The 19593-nt window shown below is 45.9% G+C and overlaps 2 protein-coding genes across 5 annotated transcripts in view; one reads left to right on the plus strand and one right to left on the minus strand.

Moving 5' to 3' along the window:
* The window catches only part of RGS22 (regulator of G protein signaling 22), a 176208-nt gene extending 174954 nt beyond the window's left edge, over positions 1-1254 (minus strand). The window contains exon 1 of one of the 4 annotated variants that reach the window (XM_056522387.1): positions 1174-1254. In XM_056522387.1, the coding sequence (XP_056378362.1) occupies positions 1174-1213 (40 nt within the window). In that variant the 5' untranslated portion in view covers positions 1214-1254. The remainder of the gene's footprint in view (positions 1-1173) is intronic. The other 3 variants (XM_056522382.1, XM_056522381.1, XM_056522386.1) reach the window with 3 other exon arrangements.
* On the plus strand, positions 9-19188 carry LOC130274271 (myb-related transcription factor, partner of profilin-like). Its single transcript, XM_056522388.1, has 4 exons — positions 9-308; positions 15973-16306; positions 16670-16768; positions 17311-19188. Exons 1-4 carry the CDS (start codon positions 87-89, stop codon positions 18039-18041), a joined length of 1386 nt encoding a protein of 461 aa, XP_056378363.1. The 5' UTR covers positions 9-86; the 3' UTR covers positions 18042-19188.
* The last annotated feature ends 405 nt before the right edge of the window (positions 19189-19593 follow it).

Below are 19593 nucleotides of genomic sequence, written 5' to 3' on the forward strand. Positions count from 1 at the left end.
AGCTGCTTAGGTGTCGCTGCCTTTGCTGTTTCACAGAAGAACACTGCTGGCTTTGTTAAAGTAGTAGAGGTATTTGGGCAGCCGAAATGATGTCCAGCGGTGGGAAGAGAACTTCAAGTCCAGCTGAGGAGATGTTCCTATGGATTACATCAGACGGGGAAGGACACCAAGCAGATAGTTCGTCTGAATCAGCACTGTCCTCCGAGCTGCAATGCATGGAAAGTAGTGGTTCAGTAGTCAAGCGACGTTGCCGTGCGGGCAAAAAGAAGAACTATACTGACCAGGAAATGGAGCTCTTGGTGGATGAGGTAGGTATGACTTACTTGCGAATTTGGATACTATACGGTATGGGACACTGGCGCAGAAAATACAATACAGTGGTTATTGGATACTGTGGCTATTTATTGCAGCTATGTGCTAAAGGAGTGGGACCCTGATCACCACTCTAAAGGTCTATTCACACAGCAGAATTTCCGCTTGCGGAATTTCGCCTCAAATTAGCCCCTTAAGGACGCAGCCCTTTTTCACCTTAAGGACTGAGCCCGTCACTTTACGAATGAATAACGCGAAAACGCTTTTACCGAATATTCTGATTCTGAGATTGTTTTTTCGTGACATATTCTACTTTATTTTGGTGGTAAATTTTCGGCGTTAATTGCATCCTTTTTTGGTGAAAAATCCCAAAATGTCATGAAAATTTTGCATTTTTCTAACTTTGAAGCTCTCTGCTTGTAAGGAAAATGGATATTCCAAATACATTTTATTTTTCTTCACAAATACAATATGTCCACTTTATGTTGGCATCATAAAATGGACATACTTTTGCTTTTTGAAAAAATTAGAGGGCTTCAAAGTAGAGCAGCAATTTTCAAAAATGTCATGAAAATTGCTAAATCTGAAGATGTTACAGAACTACAACTCCCAGCATGCCTGGGCAGTCGAGGCATGCTGAGAGTTGTAGTTTGGCAACATCTGGAGGGCTACTGTTTGGGCACCACTGTAACAGTGGTCTCCAAACTGTGACCCTCCAGATGTTGCAAAATTACAACTCCCAGCATGCCCAGGCTGTCTGGGCATGCTGGGAGTTGCAGTTTGGCCTTCCTAGTGGTTGCCACAGTAAAGATCGTTTTACTTTCACTTTCAATTCCCCACACCCCACTGTCGATTCCCTACCTGTGCCTGTCTCCAGCGAAGATCCCGGGTCCCCTGGCATCTTCTCTTGCAGGTACGGCCTCCATCTTCTTCCCAGATCCCCTCGACATCCAGGGGCGGGCAGAACGGGGCGTTGCCATGGCAACCCCCTGTCCTGCGCTGCCATTGGTCAGAACTCTGTTCTGACTAATGGCAGGGGATAGGAGGAGATCGCAGCTTTGCAACCTCACTCCTATCCCTTAGGCTGATCGGGGCTGTTGCTGACAACACCGATCAGCCCTATTTTCCGGGTGATCGGGTCACCAGAGACCCGATCAGCCCGGAATTGGAGAAAATCGCATGTCTGAATTGACATGCGATTTTCTCCGATCGTCGACATGGGGGGTCTCAGGACCCCCCTGGGCGATGTGCTGGGGTGGCATCCGGCTCCGGTCCCCAACCGGCTAGCGGGGGGGACCAGATTTCCCACGGGCGTATGGATACGCCCTCGGTCCTTAAGGACTCGGAATGCAGGGTGTATCCATACACCCTGTGTCCTGAAGAGGTTAAAGCCCACAGACTTCTATGGGATTCTGCACTTCCATCCACACTTCTGAATTTCCGCTTACGGAATCCCATAGAAGTCTGTGGGCTTTAATTTGAGATGAAATTCCTCAAGCGGAAATTCAGAAGTTTGAATGGGAGTGCGGAATTCCATAGAAGTATATAGGCTTTAATTTGAGGCGGAAATCCGCAAGGGAAAATTCAGAAGTGTGAATTGGAGTGCGGAATCCCATAGAAGTCTATGGGCTTTAATTTGAGGCGGAATTCCGCAAGCGGAATTTCTGCCGTGTGAATAGACAAGTATCCAATAGATGAATATGAAGCAACAACACTGTATGAGACTTTAATAAGTGCAATGTTCTGCAGAGGAGTTTCTATAACCTGAGGGTAAATAAGTGCTTAATTTTATCTCAAGAATGTAAAAAACAGTATGCTACATTCATGTATTCCTATGTTTTTACCTTAAAGGGGTACTTGGTAAAAAAACAAATGTTTTTAAATCAACTGGTGCCAAAAAGTTATACAGATTTGTACATTACTTCTATTTAAACATCTTAATCCTTCCAGTACTTATCAGCTGCTGTATGCTCCAGAGGAAGTTGTTTAGTTCTTTTAAGTCTGACCACAGTGATCTCTGCTGACACCTCTGACCATGTCATGAACTATAAATAGCAGAAGCAAATCCCTATAGCAAACCTTTCCTGCTCTGTACAGTTCCTGACTCGAACAGCAGAGAGCACTTTGGTCAGACTGAAATGACACAATGTTCTCTGTAGTATACAGCAGCTAAATACTGGGGAAAAAGCCACATTGTTTACCGAGCGTGATAATAATGTGGTGGTCTTGCGTGTTGCGGTAATAGTGTAGGGTCTGGTGGTGTTAACACTTGAATGTTGTGACGCCAGCGTGCGGTTTCTTTAATATAATAGTCCTACCGCAAACCGTCCCACAAACGGTAGGGAGAAATAACGGAATGTCCACAGCAGATTTTATGAAGTAAACGAAGTAACTTTACTGCATATTTTATGCACCTGCATGTAACAGAACAGTCTTTGAGAGAGAGAACCGTGGTTCAGGTTCCTCACAGGTTTGCTGGGACTCCGGGATCAATGAGCTTTGGTGCTAGCCACTGTGCTACTATTTTTAGGAGATTTGAGTTTCTAGTAGTCACACAGGATTTAATAGATTGAGCTTGGATAACTCACGGTTTTGTGGCTGCTAGGTATTAGGCTTTAGGCCTAGCTTGAATTGATGCTGAAGATATGAGATTAGTGCTGCTTGATAGTCTGGACCTAAGAGAGAGAATTTAGTGGCTGCAGCCCCTTATATATTAAAGGGGTACTCCGGTGAAAACCTTTTTTCTTTTAAATCAACTGGTGGCAGAAAGTTAAACATATTTGTAAATTACTTCTATTAAAAAAATCTTAATCCTTCCAGTACTTATTAGCTGCTGAATGCTACAGAAGAAATTCCTTTCTTTTTGGAACACTGATTACATCACGAGCACAGTGCTCTCTGCTGACATCTCTGTCCATTTTAGCAATCATGCATAGCAGATGTATGCTAAGGGCAGCATGGTGGCTCAGTGGTTAGCACTGCTGCCTTGCAGTGCTGGGGACTTGGGTTCAAATCCCACTAAGGACAACAATAAATAGAGCTTTATTATTATTATAATAACGTCAGCAGAGAGAACTGTGCTTGTGATGTCATCAGAGAGCATTCCAAAAAGATAAGAATTTCCTCTGTAGTATTCAGCAGCTAATAAGTACAGGAAGGATTAAGATTTTTTAATAGAAGTAATTTACAAATATGTTTAACTTTCTGCCACCAGTTGATTTAAAAGAAAAACGTTTTTCACCGGAGTACCCCTTTAAGGGGGTGGGACAAAGCTCATTGGTCAGCAGACCTGTTAGTCCTAACCCAGTGAACTCTGGGTATCACATGACCCAAAGGTCCTTAAACCATAATACAATTTAATTAAAGGCACGTGACCTCTAAGATCCTATACAGGGTATTCCTATATAACATATTGGGGGACATGTATCATTTCCAGTGTATAATAGAAGTTTTTTACCCCTCTGCCAGTTGTCTAAATTTGGTGCAGCTGCGTTAAATTTATCATTCTTATGCAGCTGCTTTCTTGAATTGCGTTTAAATTTAGAATTCTCCTCAGAGCATAAATTTACACCGCAGCTCTATTTAGTAGGAGCTTTGTCTGCAGCGTATCTGCAGCTAAACAGTAATTGTGTCCTCGTTATTAGTTTTAGAATTTTTTTTCTTCAATATGTAGAGCTTTAATCTCACAATAATACCACTTTTTGCACCCAATTATAACACATCAATTATACCAATGTCCTTATTCTTCATTTAACATCTGTGACACCCCTGTGCAAATCACCTCAAATGTACATGGCGCACTCTACCTTATGGGCCTTGTTGTGCGCCCGCAGAGCACTTTGCGCCCACATATGTGTTATCTCCGTACTCCGGCTAAATTGTGTCCCAAAAAATGGGGATTTTTTTCCCATTTACCTCTTGTGAAAATGTACGCGGCAAAAGTATGCGGCAATACCTGCATGTCAGTGTAAATAATTTTATTTTTATACACTAACATACTGGTGTAGACTCCAACTGTTCCTTTTCATAATGGGTAAAAGGAGAAAAAGCCCCCCAAAATCTGTAAGGCAATTTCTCCCGAGTACGGCGATACCCCATATGTGACCCTAAAATGTTGCCTTGAAATACGACAGGGCTCCGAAGTGAGAGAGCGCCATGCGCATTTGAGGCCTAAATTAGGGTTTTGCATAGGGGTGGACATAGGGGTATTCTATGCCAGTGTTTCCCAAACAGGGTGCCTCCAGCTGTTGCAAAACTCCCAACATGACTGGACAGTCAATGTCTGTCCGGCAATACTGGGAGTTGTTGTTTTGCAACAGCTGGAGGGTCCATTTTGGAAACAGTGCCGTACCAGACGTTGTTCATATTTATTGGGGAGGGGAGGGAGGCTGTGTAGTGGTATGTGTATATATAGTGTTTTTTACTTATTTTATTTAAGTGTAGTGTAGTGTAGTGTTTTTAGGGTACAGTCACATGGGCGGGGGTTGACAGCGAGTTTGCTGCATCTCAATCTTGCAGCACTCCCTGTAAACCTCCGCCCATGTGAGTGTACCCTGTCCATTCACATTGGGGGGTGGGGGGAAACATCCAGCTGTTGCAAAACTACAACTCCGAGCATGCCCTTTGGCTGTCCGTGCATGCTTGGAGTTGTAGTTTTGTAACAGCTGGAGGCACACTGGTTGCGAAACACGGAAACAGACTCAGTGTTTCGCAACCAGTGTGCCTTTAGCTGTTGCAAAAACTTCAAATCTCAGCATGCAGTGACAGCAGAAGGACATGCTGGAACATGTAGTTATGCAACAGCTGGAGGCATACTGCTACAACTCCCAGCATGCCCTTTGGCAGTCCGTGCATGCTGAGGGTTGTAGTTATGCAACTGCTGAAGGCACACTGGTTGCAAAACACTTGAAAGTTTTTTACTTAACTTAGTGTTTCCAAACCAGTGTGCACAACTTCAATTCCCAGCATGAATGGTCTGTCAGTGCATGCTGGGCGTTATAGTTTGGAGGCACAGCTGGAGGCACACGGGTTGGGAAAAAGAGTTAGGAAACTAACAATGTTTCCCAACTAGTGTGCCTCCAGCTGTTGCAAAACTATAATTCCCAGCATGGCCAGACATGCTGGAAGTTGTATTTCGGCAATATCTGAAGGGTCAGATGTTGACAAACTACAACTCCCAGCATGCTTGGGCAGTCTGGGCATGCTGGGAGTTGTAGTTTTGCAACAGCTGGAGGTCCACAGTTTGTAGACCACTGTATAATGGTCTCCAATCTGTGGTCTTCCAGATGTTACAGAACTACAACTCCCAGCATGCCTCGACAGAGTGGGCATGCTGAGATTTGTAATTTTGGAACATCTGGAAGAGCACAGATTGGAGACCATTATACAGTGGTCTCCAAACTGTGGCCCTCCAGATGTTGCAAAACTACAACTCCCAGCATGCCCAGATGGTCAAATGGTAAGATGGCTGGCTATCAGTGATAGCCACCATCTTACCGGGCGCTGGGGAAAAGTATAACGGAAAGCAGTAAATTTTAAAAAATAAAAGGAGAATGATCTACAGTGTTAAGTGGATTACAAAGCTATTTTAATGTGACGGAGCTTGTTCAATGATAAGTAAGATATCAAACATTTCCTACGTAAATGTATTAAATTGTTGGATCATAAAATAACAAAACCAATATACAAGTGATCTAATGAATAACTGAACTGTAAACAAATATTCTATATGCAAATTATTTTAAAAGTGCTTTGGAATAACCAAGGAGTAAAAATATAAAGCAAACCAAATGAGGAATTGAGATAGGAAAGTAAAAACATTCTGGTGGTTCCTTAGTAGAACTTTCCTTCAGAAATAGAAAGGATTTCGCTACGTGCAGTAAAGTTGGCTTATATTTACGGGGAAAAAGACGCACTTGCGTCAAAATGGTGCAAAGGAAAAGAACGCAGTTAATAAATCCATGTGTACTGTAGATGTCACTCCAAGGTACCCTGATTCAGCCACATCTGGAGGACATGCTCTACCAAAACGTGCGCAAAAAAATGCGCAAAAAAAAGCGCTTGCGCAAAATTTTGCGCAAAAAAATACACACAAAACAGGGGTAAAATCTTTGATACATGTCCCCCATTGAATATATATATATATTTATATATATATATATATACACATTACAGGAGAGCTCTATTGACATGGAGGGACTCTGACTGAGGGGACTTTAGACAAAGGGACAGGACCAGGTCCTGTACCGGGAGACCACAATAATGTCCCCCAAAGATAGACCTCCTGGCAAAGGATCAGGCAGATTAATGTGAACCTTGCAGTTTTTTTTTGCATCTGTTAGGGTCCAAGTTGCACAGCTGTGTGCTTTGTTGGTCCTGGATTTCCAAGCATACTGCTTGCAAATGTATGTCGGAACTTAAATCAAGCCTTGCATGAGGAAGTTTTTGTTTTTTGGGAATCACAAGATATTACAAGAAACAGGTATAGGTTTCTCTGGGCAAATGCTATATTTCACCATGGTCCAGATTTTGTGAGAGGTCCCTGCATGTACATGTGTCTGCAGCATAAGAAATAATGCATGCCCTTATAGGTTTTGGCCCTTTTTTTGGGGGGGGGGGGTTATCCTGGCTTTCAAAGTACAGCTTCGTGGCCTGGTCTATCTGTTAACTGTTCCCATTTATCCTTGAATTGCCCTTATTTTTATACATTTCTATAGGTATCCTTTGGAAAGTGGAACATATGTAGCTGCTCAGTATGCCGTCTGTTTTTATAAATTTTCATACACTGCTCAAAAAAATAAAGGGAACACTAAGATAACACATCCTAGATCTGAAGGAATTAACTAATTGTATGAAATACTTTCATCTTTACATAGCTGAATGTGCTGACAACAAAATCCCACAAAAAATTATCAATGGAAATCAAATTTATCAGCCCATGGAGGTCTGGATATGGAGTCACACTCAAAATCAAAGTGGAAAACCCCACTACAGGCTGATCCAACTTTATGTAATGTCCTTAAAACAAGTCACAATGAGGCTCAGTGTGTGTGTGGCCTCCACGTGCCCGTATGACCTCCCTACAACGCCTGGGCATGCTCCTGATGAGGTGGAGGATGGTCTCCTGAGGGATGTCCTCCCAGACCTGGACTAAAGCATCTGCCAACTCCTGGACAGTCTGTAGTGCAATGTGGCGTTGGTGGATGGAGGGAGACATAATGTCCCAGATGTGCTCAATCGGATTCAGGTCTGGGGAACGGGCGGCCAGTCCATAGCATCAATGCCTTCCTTTATTTTAATTTATTTTATTTTTTTATATTTATTTAGTTTTGCATATCAATTAACAGACATTACCAACCAGGTAAACATAAACAACAGTCTCCTTGGGTCCCCAAGACCGACTCCACCATAATGACAGGGCATCCACCAGCAGTAAGGAAAGGTACCATTGGAGACACATACGGAGAAAGCCCAGCACAAACAAACATACACTCACACATGCACACTTCCCGGTAACACCAAACCATCCCCCCCACCCCCAGCCCCTTCCTTGACATGCTGGGACAATCTAGACGGGGGGTCAGCCGACGCATCTATGAGAAGCCAGGGGGTCCACACCCTATCAAATTTCATAGGGCACTTGCGACTCACATACAATGCCTGGTATAACGGGACATATCAGTTTACCAGGTTGAGCCATCTAGACAGAGGGGGGGGGGAGAGGTATCTTTCCAGAACATCACCACCACCTTCCGAGCACAGAATAAAAGAAAACGAATCAGCAGGCGTCTATGTGCATTAGAAACAACTTCAGTGATAACTCCTAATAGGCACACCGTAGGCGTAAGAAGAAAAGGGAAGTCCAGAATTTCCCCCAAAACTCCATCACCTCCCTCCAAAAGGAGGCTATGACAGGACACTCCCAAACAGCATGCAAAAAGGTACCAACCTCTGAAGAACAACGGAAAAACTGGGAAACACCTATACACTTTAGTTTAGCAGGAGTATAATACAACCTCAAGATATATCTGGATTGGATCAGCACATCTCTACTACTAACCACAGTGGAGTAATATGAACCTTCAACCTCCTTCCACTTGCACTCTGCCAAATCTGGGACATCAGCTACCCATTTATGAAAGGTGACTGGAGGAGAGGTGGGGTTTAGAAAGATCCGTGGTGCCCAAGAGAAGCTCAACATCAGAAAATGCAGGAGTAAACGTCAGGGAGCCAAACTGCGCCTGAACCACATGCTTCAGCTGAAGATACTTATAGAAGGCATTTCCAGGGATGCTATAACATTCCCTCATGTCTGAAAAGGATAAGAAAACTTGATCCTCAGCAAACAAGTGGATCACAAATTTGACTCCATGAGAACCCAAAAAAACAGCCTCCTGTAACCCATGCAGGTAAGGTAAATGTACATTCCCCCACAAGGGTGCTCTAGGAGATAGCAGGGGCTATGGAAATTTGCTCCACACCACGGACCACACTTTAACTATAGTTAGCAGGGGAAGAAAAAAAGAGGAATGAGAGTGATACCTGTAGAGTGAGTTAGCGAGAGCTTCATACGAACCCATAAGCGATCCAGCCAGGGCAGTTGCCGAGTTCCACAGATCCAGATCGATCCACCACGCTGCACAGACCAGTTGGGAGGCAAGAAAATAGTTATATATGTCAGGGGCGGCTAAGCCGCCATGTCTTTTGGGGGCCTGGAGAAGAGCCCGACCAAGTCTGGGAGGTTTACCCTGCCAATAGAAGGATCCCAGAGCACTGCATAGTACACTAAAATATTTATTAGGGGGAATCAGAGAGGCTAAGTGAAAAAGGTACAGGAATTTAGGACAGAGGGAGCGAGGATCAGGCATTTAACCGCTCCACAGTGGAGCATAAGAGCGGAGGTCAATTAAAGACAGGAGAGAACCTCCCACATCCGCCAAATACACTAGTGTGTCATCCGCATAAAAGGAAACCTTCTCTACAATAGACCCCCTGGGGATGCAACAGATAGTAGGGCTTTTATGGATGGCCGCCGCCAAAGGCTCCACCGCAAGAGCAAAAAGAAATGGAGAAAGTGGGCACCCCTGTCTCGTCCCACGACCCAGGAGGAAGGGAGCAGATACATCCATGTTAGTGCGAATGCGGGCCCTAGGACTATCGTATAACATCTGAACCCAAGCACAGAATCGGGGACCAAACCCAAATGCATACAGAACCTCCCATAAAAAGGGCCACCCCACCGAGTCAAAGGCCTTATAGTCATCTAGACTGACTACCACTCCAGTAGGAAAGCCCTCCCCAACTCTGCAATATTGAGTTGGAGGCGCTTCACATTCACGTCAGTAGCTCTACCCGGCATAAAATCCATTTGGTCAGGATGAATGATGGAGGATATGACACCACGCAGGCAAGTAGCCAAGACTCTAGCCAGTATTTTTATATCAATATTCAAAAGGGAGATAGGTCTATAAGAATCAGGCAGCAGCGGGTCCTTTCCAGACTTGGGAAGCACTACGATCAACACCTTCCGCATAGAATCTGGAAGAGACTCCTCAGCAGCCATATAAATTAAGGAGTATAGGGGCCAAGCGCTCCTCATTCATCCTATACCAATCACCAATCATCCCATGCAGACGATCACAAATAGCTTGTCCTACTTCCTCAGCTCCAAAGGGGCAATCCAGTGCCTCCGCCTGAGTGCAACTAAACTTGGGAAGGGATAGCTCCTGTAAGAAACACACAATTTCCCCCTGACAGGGCCTAGGAGGGGCAGAATACAACGAGAAATAAAAGTCCCTGAAGATGGAATTAATTAGCTTGGGGTCAGACACCACAGAACCATCCCCACCCCTAATACAAGGGATAGAGCCAGCAGGATGACTAGCCCTTGCTAAATAGGCCAACAGTTTCCCATTCTTGTCCCCAAACTCAAAAAGGGCAGCTTCCCTATCCACCAACCGCAGCTGGACTCTATCCTTCTGAACTACCAACAAAGACCTCTGAACCTTCGCCCATGTCCTTTCATCATCAGGAGAAGGATCTCTAATATACGCCGCCTCCAAAATGCTCACCTCCCGCTGCAACTCACGCTCCATAGCTGACCTAATCTTCCATTGGCCTGTTACTCCCACCATAAAGGCACCCTGATCATGGCCTTGCAAGCATCCCATTGAATTAAAGGGTCAGCATAAGACGCATTATGCTCCCAGTACTCAGTATGGGCAACCCCCAGAGTCTTAACAACAGCCTCATCCTATAACCAGCCAGGGTGCATGCGTCAAATACGGGAAGGGGGGCTAGGACCCAGGTTGAGAACTACCTTTACCGCCAAGTGGTCTGAGATCCCCCTAGTGGTGTAGGAAATATCTCTTACCGCCTGGAAGAGATCTTCAGATGCCAGAGCTAAATCAATGCGAGAGAAGGACCTATGGACCGCACAGGAAAACAAAGATGCATTCGAATACTTTCAACTCCAGAGGTCGGTCAGGCCCAACGCCAGGCGCCAAATGTTAAAGGAGGATAAGCCAGGGTCAGCAGGGGTGGTGCGGTCGAGCACAGGATCAGGAACCACATTGAAATCTCCTATAAAAAGGACAGGGTCAGAGGGAAAAGACAACACAGAGATCTCCAACTCCAACACAGAGATCTGAAATGGAGGGGGCACATAAACAGAGACAAGAACAAAGGAGAAGGAACCCATGGAACAGTGCAATATTACAAACCTTCCAAAATGATCGCTGTCTGGGAAACAACTAACGGCAAGGACTTAGTAATTAAACAGAGACACCCCTAGCATAATTAGAAAAGGAGGCATGATAGCCTCTCGTTTCAGGGCGAGAACCTTCTGATCCGTAATATGGGTTTCCTGCAAACAGATAATGAGGAGACTGATGTTTCACAAAGTCTAAACATAATGCCCTCGTAAACTTGGAGTTAAGCCCGCGGACATTCCAACTAGCAACCTTTAGGGTACCCATCACGAAAGATGACCATAGAGACAAGCAGAAGGGAGCAAGTGAGGACCAGGACCCAGGACCACACACACCACACACAACCCACATAAAGACAGACACGGCACAGACATAAAAATAAATGCAACAAAGCATAACCATAACAATCCCAAGAAATCCCTGTCTAACACTTAATGGGACATAGTAAAACATCTACGTCCTAACACACTACAGACCTATACCCTGAATAGAACTACCGCAGGTGTTGAAAAAACACCAAGTAAACCTGAACTACAAGTATAAGAATTCTCCCGCCACCCCACCACAACCTAAATTGGCCGGTAACTAAGAGAGGCCCTAGGAGAGCTGAAACCTATGGAGACCCTAAGGAACCTATCTCCCTAACAGCTATCTAAGTGACAATGTGGGAGAGCAGCCATGAACAAGACAGTCCATGACAGGTCAATCCGGGGGTCTGCAGGTGGGGCTGCATCAACCCAATGAAGGGCCTCAGTCGGAGAGGTGAAGAACTTAGTAGAGGCCCCGTCCACCACTGTGAGATGGGCAGGATACAGCATCTAGTAGCGGTAGCCCTTGGCACGCAGCTTCGAGCGGACCTTAGTGAACTGCACCCGCTGCTTACGTTGCTCCACAGAGAAGTCAGGGTAAAAAGACATTCTGCTCCCCTCGCAAATGACCTCTCCCTTGAGACGTACTGCATGGAGAACAGCATCCCTGTCCTCTAAGTGTAGAAGTTTGGCCAGGAAGGGACAAGGAGGACCCTGGGAGGAGGCCTAGCTGGGACCCTATAAGCGCTTTCAACGGAGAAATAAGGAGGGAAGGTGTCCACTGGAAGAATCTCCTTCAGCCATGTTTCGAGGAATAACACAGGGTCATTCTCTTCCACATTTTCAGGAAGGCCCACAAGACGAATATTATTGCGCCTCAAGCGGTTCTCCATGTCATCCATACGGCTCAAAACTCCTGTAATTTGGCATTGTAGAGATTCAACCCGTTCCGGCAAGGGATGGGCAGTGTCCTCAAGCGTAGAGGCCCTGCGCTCCACCTCCTCAGTGTGCTCAGGTAACTTTTGGGTCTCTTGTCTCAGAATAACAAACTCCTGCCGCAGTTCATCAACTTTGGTCACCATAACAGATTGACAGGAAGTAAAGGCAGCCAATAGTTCCGAGAACCAATGATCCATAGCTGTAGCATCATAGACAGGCCTTTCAGGGGATAGTTGCTGCTGGGAGGCCGAAGTCCCCTCAAACAATGACAGAGGCGGATCAGGAGAATCACCCCTGGGACAGTTCAGAGGTCTGCAGAACTGGCTCAGCACTTTCGCCGCTTGTGCGGAAACTTTGGTAGCAAGCGGGGTCTGAGCACCAGGATCCCGCTGAGAGGGGCCACAGGAATGGGAGGACCCATCATTAGAAGAGGCCTCCAGGCATCAGAATATTGTTTGGACTTCTTATTCTTTTTGACTACCACTGGGGCCACCCATTTTTAACAGGGCCACACAAGGAGCAGGCACTAGAAACAGTCCCAGGAGAGAGGGTCACCTCTATAGATAGTCCTTACGCACCACTAGACCCAGCAGTTCAGGGAAATACAGAGAGCAGGTAGAGAGGCACCAGGTAGATAGAACAGGTAGGGGAAGGCACCTCAGGGGACGAGGCAGCTCACCGAAGGCAGCGGAGGCACCGCAAGTCCCAGCAGGCCAGGGCCTCACAGAAAGCAGGTAGAGAAGCACTAGTTATATTGGGCAGGCAGTAGGGGGAGCTCAAAGGACCAGGCAGTCCACAGGAGGCAAGGGAAGTCCCAGCAGGCTCCCAACAGATAGCAGGTAGAAAGTCACTAGTGTGAACAAGGAGAGTACCACAAGTTCCAGCCAGGGCACAGAAGTATTCATTCAGTAACCCCTTCAGTGCACCAGATGCCAGCAGCAAGGGGTAGGGAGATGCAGCAGGCTCCAGCCCAGTCTCTCAGCGTGAAGTCAGCAGTCTCACCTTCCCTTCGGCGGGAGCAGCTACTCGATGGCCTCACCCACAAAGGCCGAAGATGGCGCCCATCCTTCAGCATGCCCGAGGGTCCACAAGCAAGGAAGAAACAGGAGAGGCCCCTCCACAGCTCACCACCGTACAACCCGGTCACAGGGAACCTCCGCTTCAGCTCCGGACCTCCTCCACACTCCTCCGCCCAGTACCTCAGACTGCAGCCACCGGAGATCACCCGCAGGTCTCAGAAGCACTGGAGCCGGAGCAATAGCTGCACCCCACAAGCCCGGACCCCAGAGGGACCGAATACCAAGAAGAATGAATACCAATGAATGGCAGGGCAGTGGGAGCTCCTAGCACGAGTGTCCTCTTATGATGGCATCCAGGCCACGTCCCATCAATGCCTTCCTCTTGCAGGAACTGCTGACACCCTCCAGACACATGAGGTCTAGCATTATCTTGCATTAAGAGGAACCCAGGGCCAACCGCACCAGCATATGGTCTCACAAGGGGTCTGAGGATCTCATCTCGGTACCTAATGGCAGTCAGGCTACCTCTGGCAAGCACAGAGGGCTGTGCAGCCCCCCCAAAGAAAGGCCACCCCACACCATTACTGACCCACCAGCAAACCGGTCATTCAGGAGGATGTTGCAGGCAGCAGAACGTTCTCCACAGTGTCTCTGGACTCTGTCACGTCTGTCACATGTACTCAGTATGAACCTGCTTTCATCTGTGAAGAGCACAGAGCGCCAGTGGTGAATTTGCCAATCTTGATGTTCTCTGACAAATGCCAAACGTCCTGCACGGTGTTGGACTGTAAGCACAAAACCCAGCTGTGGATGTCGGGCCCTCATACCACCCTCATGGAGTTTGTTTCTGACTGTTTCAGTGGACACATGCACATTTGTGACCTGCTGGAGGTCATTTTTCAGGGCTTTGGCAGTGCTCCTCCTGCTCCTCCTTGCAGGTAGTGGTCCTGCTGCTGGGTTGTTGCCCTCCTACGGCCTCCTCCACGTATCCTGGTAGCGCCTCCATGCTCTGGACACTATGCTGACAGACACAGCAAACCTTCTTGCCAAAGCTCGCATTGATGTGTCATCCTGGATGAGCTGCACTACCTGAGCAACTTGTGTGGGTTGTAGACTCCGTCTCATGCTACCACTAGAGTAAAAAGCACCGCCAGCATTCAAAAGTGACCAAAATATCAGCCGAGTAAAATAGAGAAAAGGAGGGAAAAGGATGGAGCGCTTCTGCTGGTAATGACGGGACTCAGAACGCCACGGTAGCACAGGATGATATTTATTAAAATAATTCGGACAACACGTTTCGGCGCAGGCACGTGCCTTCCTCAGGTCCACAAAACAATCAAATTGCTGCGTCCTGGAGTATGTTGCTGTGCTTATGGTGGCATGGCAAATAAGCCATGCCACGCCATGCCACAATAAGCACAGCAACATACCCCAGGATGCAGCAATTTGATTGTTTTGTGGACCTGAGGAAGGCGCGTGCCTGCACCAAAACGCGTTGTCCGAATTCTTTTAATGAATATCATCCTGTGCTACCGTGGCATTCTGAGTCCCGTCATTACCAGCAGAAGCGCTCCCTCCTTTTCTCTATTTTACTCTGCTACTACACTTCCGTACCCTTGTGGATACGGAAAAAGGAAAGTGAGCTGCACACTGCACATATTCCACCCACCGCACCACCGCCACTGGGTCTCGCTTGTTCTGCTGGACCACCCCTAGTGGATCAGGTGTGACACCCAGTATGAGGTGGGGGGGGGGGGGGTCCCGTCCATTTTTTTCCTATAACAGCACACCAGAGAGCGCCCCTCTTTTTCTTTCTGCCTTTGCAAAATATCAGCCAGGAAGCATAGGAACTGAGAAGTGGTCTGTGGTAACCACCTGCAGAACCACTCCTTTATTGGGGGGTGTCTTGCTAATTGCCTATAATTTCCACCTGTTGTCTGTTCCATTTGCACAACAGCATGTGAAATTGATTGTCAATCAGTGTTGCTTCCTGAGTGGACAGTGTGATTTCACAGAAGTGTGACTGACGTGGAGTTACATTGTGTTGTTTAAGTGTTCCCTTTATTTTTTTGGCAGTGTATTTCAAGCCATACCCAGACTGTGAAAGCACAAATGGGCAGATTTAGCGAAACCTGTGCATAGAAAAGGTTGACCAGTTTCCCATAGCAACCAATCTGAAAGAAAGGCCTCTGAAAGATAAAACAAGCAATCTGATTTGGTTCCTATGGGCTACTGGTCTACTCCTGCTGTGGTTATTATGGGCTCCACAGGGGCTTACATTGGCTGTGGTCCACATCATGATTCTAGTATCTAGTAATTCTTTTGCCCTAGAATTGCTTCTTTTTTGACCCTAAGTTCACATGTTGGCGGATGCACAGTGCAAGCTTTCACTCATTATATCTTTTTATGTTATTTCAAGGAGGCAACTATTGTAATGGTTTGCACTGGCCAACTTAGCAAAATGGTTGGTACATTGGCAATGTTTCCAACCTGATAACCAGCTTCACACGCTTAAAGGAGCACACTGGTGGACACATGGCTTTGGAAGGTTTCAAATAGATATTTTGGCTTAGATTTTACTTTATCATGATTACTTTAGAATAGGGGAATCCTTTTTTTTTTTTTCAGTGTCTGAAATGGTCATTATGCTCATTTACTATTTTTCATGCTTTATTTTGCCAACAGGTTATTGCTAATTGGCGAACTTTATTTTCCAAAAACAGTGAAAAAATGCCTATGTCCATAAGAACAGCCGTTTGGAATGGTATACTGGTCAAAGTTAATTCATTGGGCATAGATAGAAGGACAGTACCTGAGCTTAAAAAAAAATGGGTAGATATCAGGAATAAAGTCAAAGCAAAAATGGCTTTAGTATCTAAGGAATCTCAACAAACCAGTGGAGGCTCTCGGTCCAATGTGTATTTAACAGCCATGGAACGGAAGGTTGCCTCGACCTACACACGTCAACAAACTCAAGGAATTGGCAACATAGATGTGTGCAATATTGTTCAAAATTCAAGTAAGTAAACTTGCTTAAAAATATCTAACTTCTTAGTAACCTTAAAGGGGTTATCCACCGGCTGTGGGGGCTTATCCTGACTATGCCTATTGTGTGCTAAATGACATAACCAACCTTCACTCACCTCCAGCGCTCCAGCAATGCCTCTGGTGTTATCCTCCAGGATTCGTAGCGACCCTCTTCTTAAAGGAGTAGTGTAGTGAAAGATAAATTATCCCCTTTCCAAAGGATAGGTGATAAGTCTGACGATGATATTTGATGAAATGTTGAAGGTTGCTGCACCTGTTTTTACCGTGTGTCTTCAATAAAGCTGGATTTCGTTTCTACACTGCTGGATCAACTTCTTTCTTCTGTTCATCACAGCATTGCAACGATGTGAGAGCGGCTTCAGTGATGTCATGCCTGCTGGGAAACGCCCACTTTCTCCTGCTGGAAGATTGCACTATGTGAGCAAAAATAAAGGTAAGATACACAGCTTATTAAAGCTCTGATTTTTTTTAAGGGTTTGAGGGGTGTTAGGAGTCATTAGGGAACATTTCCTGAGTTAGTTTAGAAAAGTTTATTTGGTAACAAGTACTTTTTAAGCAGCCGCCTGACGTGTTGGGCACAGGATGCACTTGGTGTGCAACACTTCTGCATAGCAAAATGCTGCTGGCAGTGATTTACCGCCTTGGCCAGCAATTTGCTGAGCAGTAGTGTGACACACTGGGCCGGATACTTTCTTGGCCTGATAATCACGCTATGGACCAAAAGGAGGATGGCTGAGCATGAATTCAGTCAGATACTGGAGGCATCTCTGCAGCTCAGGAGGTAAGTAAAAGTTTGTTTTGTTATGTAGCACATAATCGGGATAATAACACCCCCTCCCCCCACTGGAGAGCCTAACTAACCCAATTTAATACTTAAGGTGACCAAAAAGGGTAAAGACTTCTTTCCCCTGTGATTACATTACCAAACCTCACCTCAGATGGCCTATTTTAATTTTCATGCCCTTTATATTCCAGTGCTGGAGCCTGTTTCCCACCCAATTGCTAAGGAGATGCCGAAGCCACGTGTTGAACCACTTCATGTGGTCGAAAACCTGCATGAGCAGGTGGACGCTACTCAGCAAGATCTACCCATCGAAACTGATGACATACAGGAAAGCCAAGATGAGATCCCGGGTCCAGATGATTTAGGGCTCCCCCTGGCACAGTCCTCATTTCTGACTAGTTATTTTCAACAAAATATGCAATTTATGACAAGGGTGGAAAGAAGGCTGGAAGGGATGGAGCGAAGTTTGGAAATCATAGCCAACACTTTAGTGACTGGCTTAGCTCATCTACAACGTTATGCCCCTTCTACACCTACTTCATCACAACATGTCCAACCTGCAGTATCCCAGCAAACTAGGGGTCAGGAATCTGCATCATCAACACAATGTAACCAATGTGGCAATGTTACTTTCCCCATTACTGCTCCCCCCCTTTCTTTAGGCCGAAGTCAAGAAAGCCTTAGTTTTAGTTGCCCAAATTTGAAGGAGGAAAATACTAGTGTAAGCTGCAGGATGACATCCACTCTAGGCACCCAGCCCCCTACCGTTTACCCATTGGCTTTGTCCTTAGATTTATTTTCAGGGTCAGGAGATGAAGGAAATAGTCAAGTAAACATTTCAGAGCCACGTAAATCTACATCCACTGCAGCTGCTTTTCTCCCACAATGTAAAACAGAGGATTCCTCTGAATATTCCCCATAAGCCTGATGATAAAGCTGCCAGAACGTTTTTCCCATCATAAATGCATGAATGCGCCCTTAGTAGGAGTTTAAAACATTGGTCTTCATTTACTAAGCTAAAACTGACTAGTTTTAGTTGGGTTATTCCAAGTTATTTTGATGTATTGTGTCTGCAACATGCCTGTTCCAGTGTGCACCAGAAAAATCTGACAAACCCAACATTGCATTGTGAAAAGCCAAAAAGGGGGCTTGGTCTGTCACAAAGTAGTATATGGTGGACCCAAAAAGGGGTGTGGTTTTAGAATTACTTACTACTGAATTCACAGAAAATCCTGTGAATAAATGGCTTGGAAATTTCTACCTAGAAAAACCTGGTCGAAAAATGTCCTAACTTGTGAATCTATGAATCCCCATAGTAAATAGAGAGGAATCCTGCAAGTCTAAAACAACATTTCACTCTAGTAATAACCCAACACTCTAAGGCTCCTTTCACACTACCACTACAGTCCATCAGTAGTGGATCTGTTGGAAGATAGCGGGAGAAAAAAATTGTGCTTGGGAAGTCTTTTTCTCCCGCTATCTCCTGCGGAATAATGGAGCGCAATAACAGACGTTAGAGAATCCCATTCAAGTGAATGTGACCCTCTGTGCCCGTTATGCCTCCCGTTAGGCTCCGTTACAATAATGGACGTTAATGGCCAAAGAAAAGAAAAAGAGAGAGAGCCTTAACGTCTGTTTGTAACGGTATTGTGAAAGTAGTAAATGAGAGTCATTGTGTCTAGAAGTTGCTGAACTGACATCCCCAATAGCTAGGAGGCATAGGAAAAATTCTTTGCGCACAATGTTGGGATTCCTCTTGTAACAGCTGGGTTTAAGTGTCCCTATTCTCACTATTCCACCCAAAAAGCAGAAAGCGAGAGTCTGTCTCCAATTTGGGTGTGGTTTTACAACTTGGCTCCATTCACTTCAATGGAACTGAGCTGCAGCACCAAACCCAACCTGGATGGATGCAGACGGGGAGCGGTTTTTGAAAGAAATTAGCTGTTTTTTCTATTCCGGATAACTACTTTAAGTTTAAAAAGGGTGCAACATTGGATACACCTTGTCTGAAAAATCATTGGTCTTTTTTAAGTCTAATATCTTTGTTTTGCAAAACCTTGAGTGTTTATGTTCTTAAAGGAGATATCCAATGCTGAAAAACTCATCCCCTATCCTAAGGATAGTGGATAAGTTTCAGATCGCTGGGGGTCTGACCACTGGGGCCCCCCGCGATCTCCTGCAGGGGGCACCAGCAGCACGTGGGAAGGGGGCGTGTTGACCACCACACAAAGCGGTGGCTGACACGCCCCCTCAATACAACTCTATGGCAGAGCCGGAGCGCTGCCTTCAGCAATCTCCAGCTCTGCCATAGCGATGTATTGAGGGGGCGTGTCAGCCACCGCTTCGTGCGGTGGTCGAAACCCGCTATCTGGCCAGCGAGCCGGGGCCCCATACAGGAGATCGCGGGGGCCCTAGAGGTCGGACCCCCGCGATCTGAAACTTATTCCCTATCCTTAGGATAGGAGATACGTTTT

The sequence above is a fragment of the Hyla sarda genome, chromosome 5 (assembly GCF_029499605.1).
Source record: "Hyla sarda isolate aHylSar1 chromosome 5, aHylSar1.hap1, whole genome shotgun sequence".
Lineage (NCBI taxonomy): Eukaryota > Metazoa > Chordata > Amphibia > Anura > Hylidae > Hyla > Hyla sarda.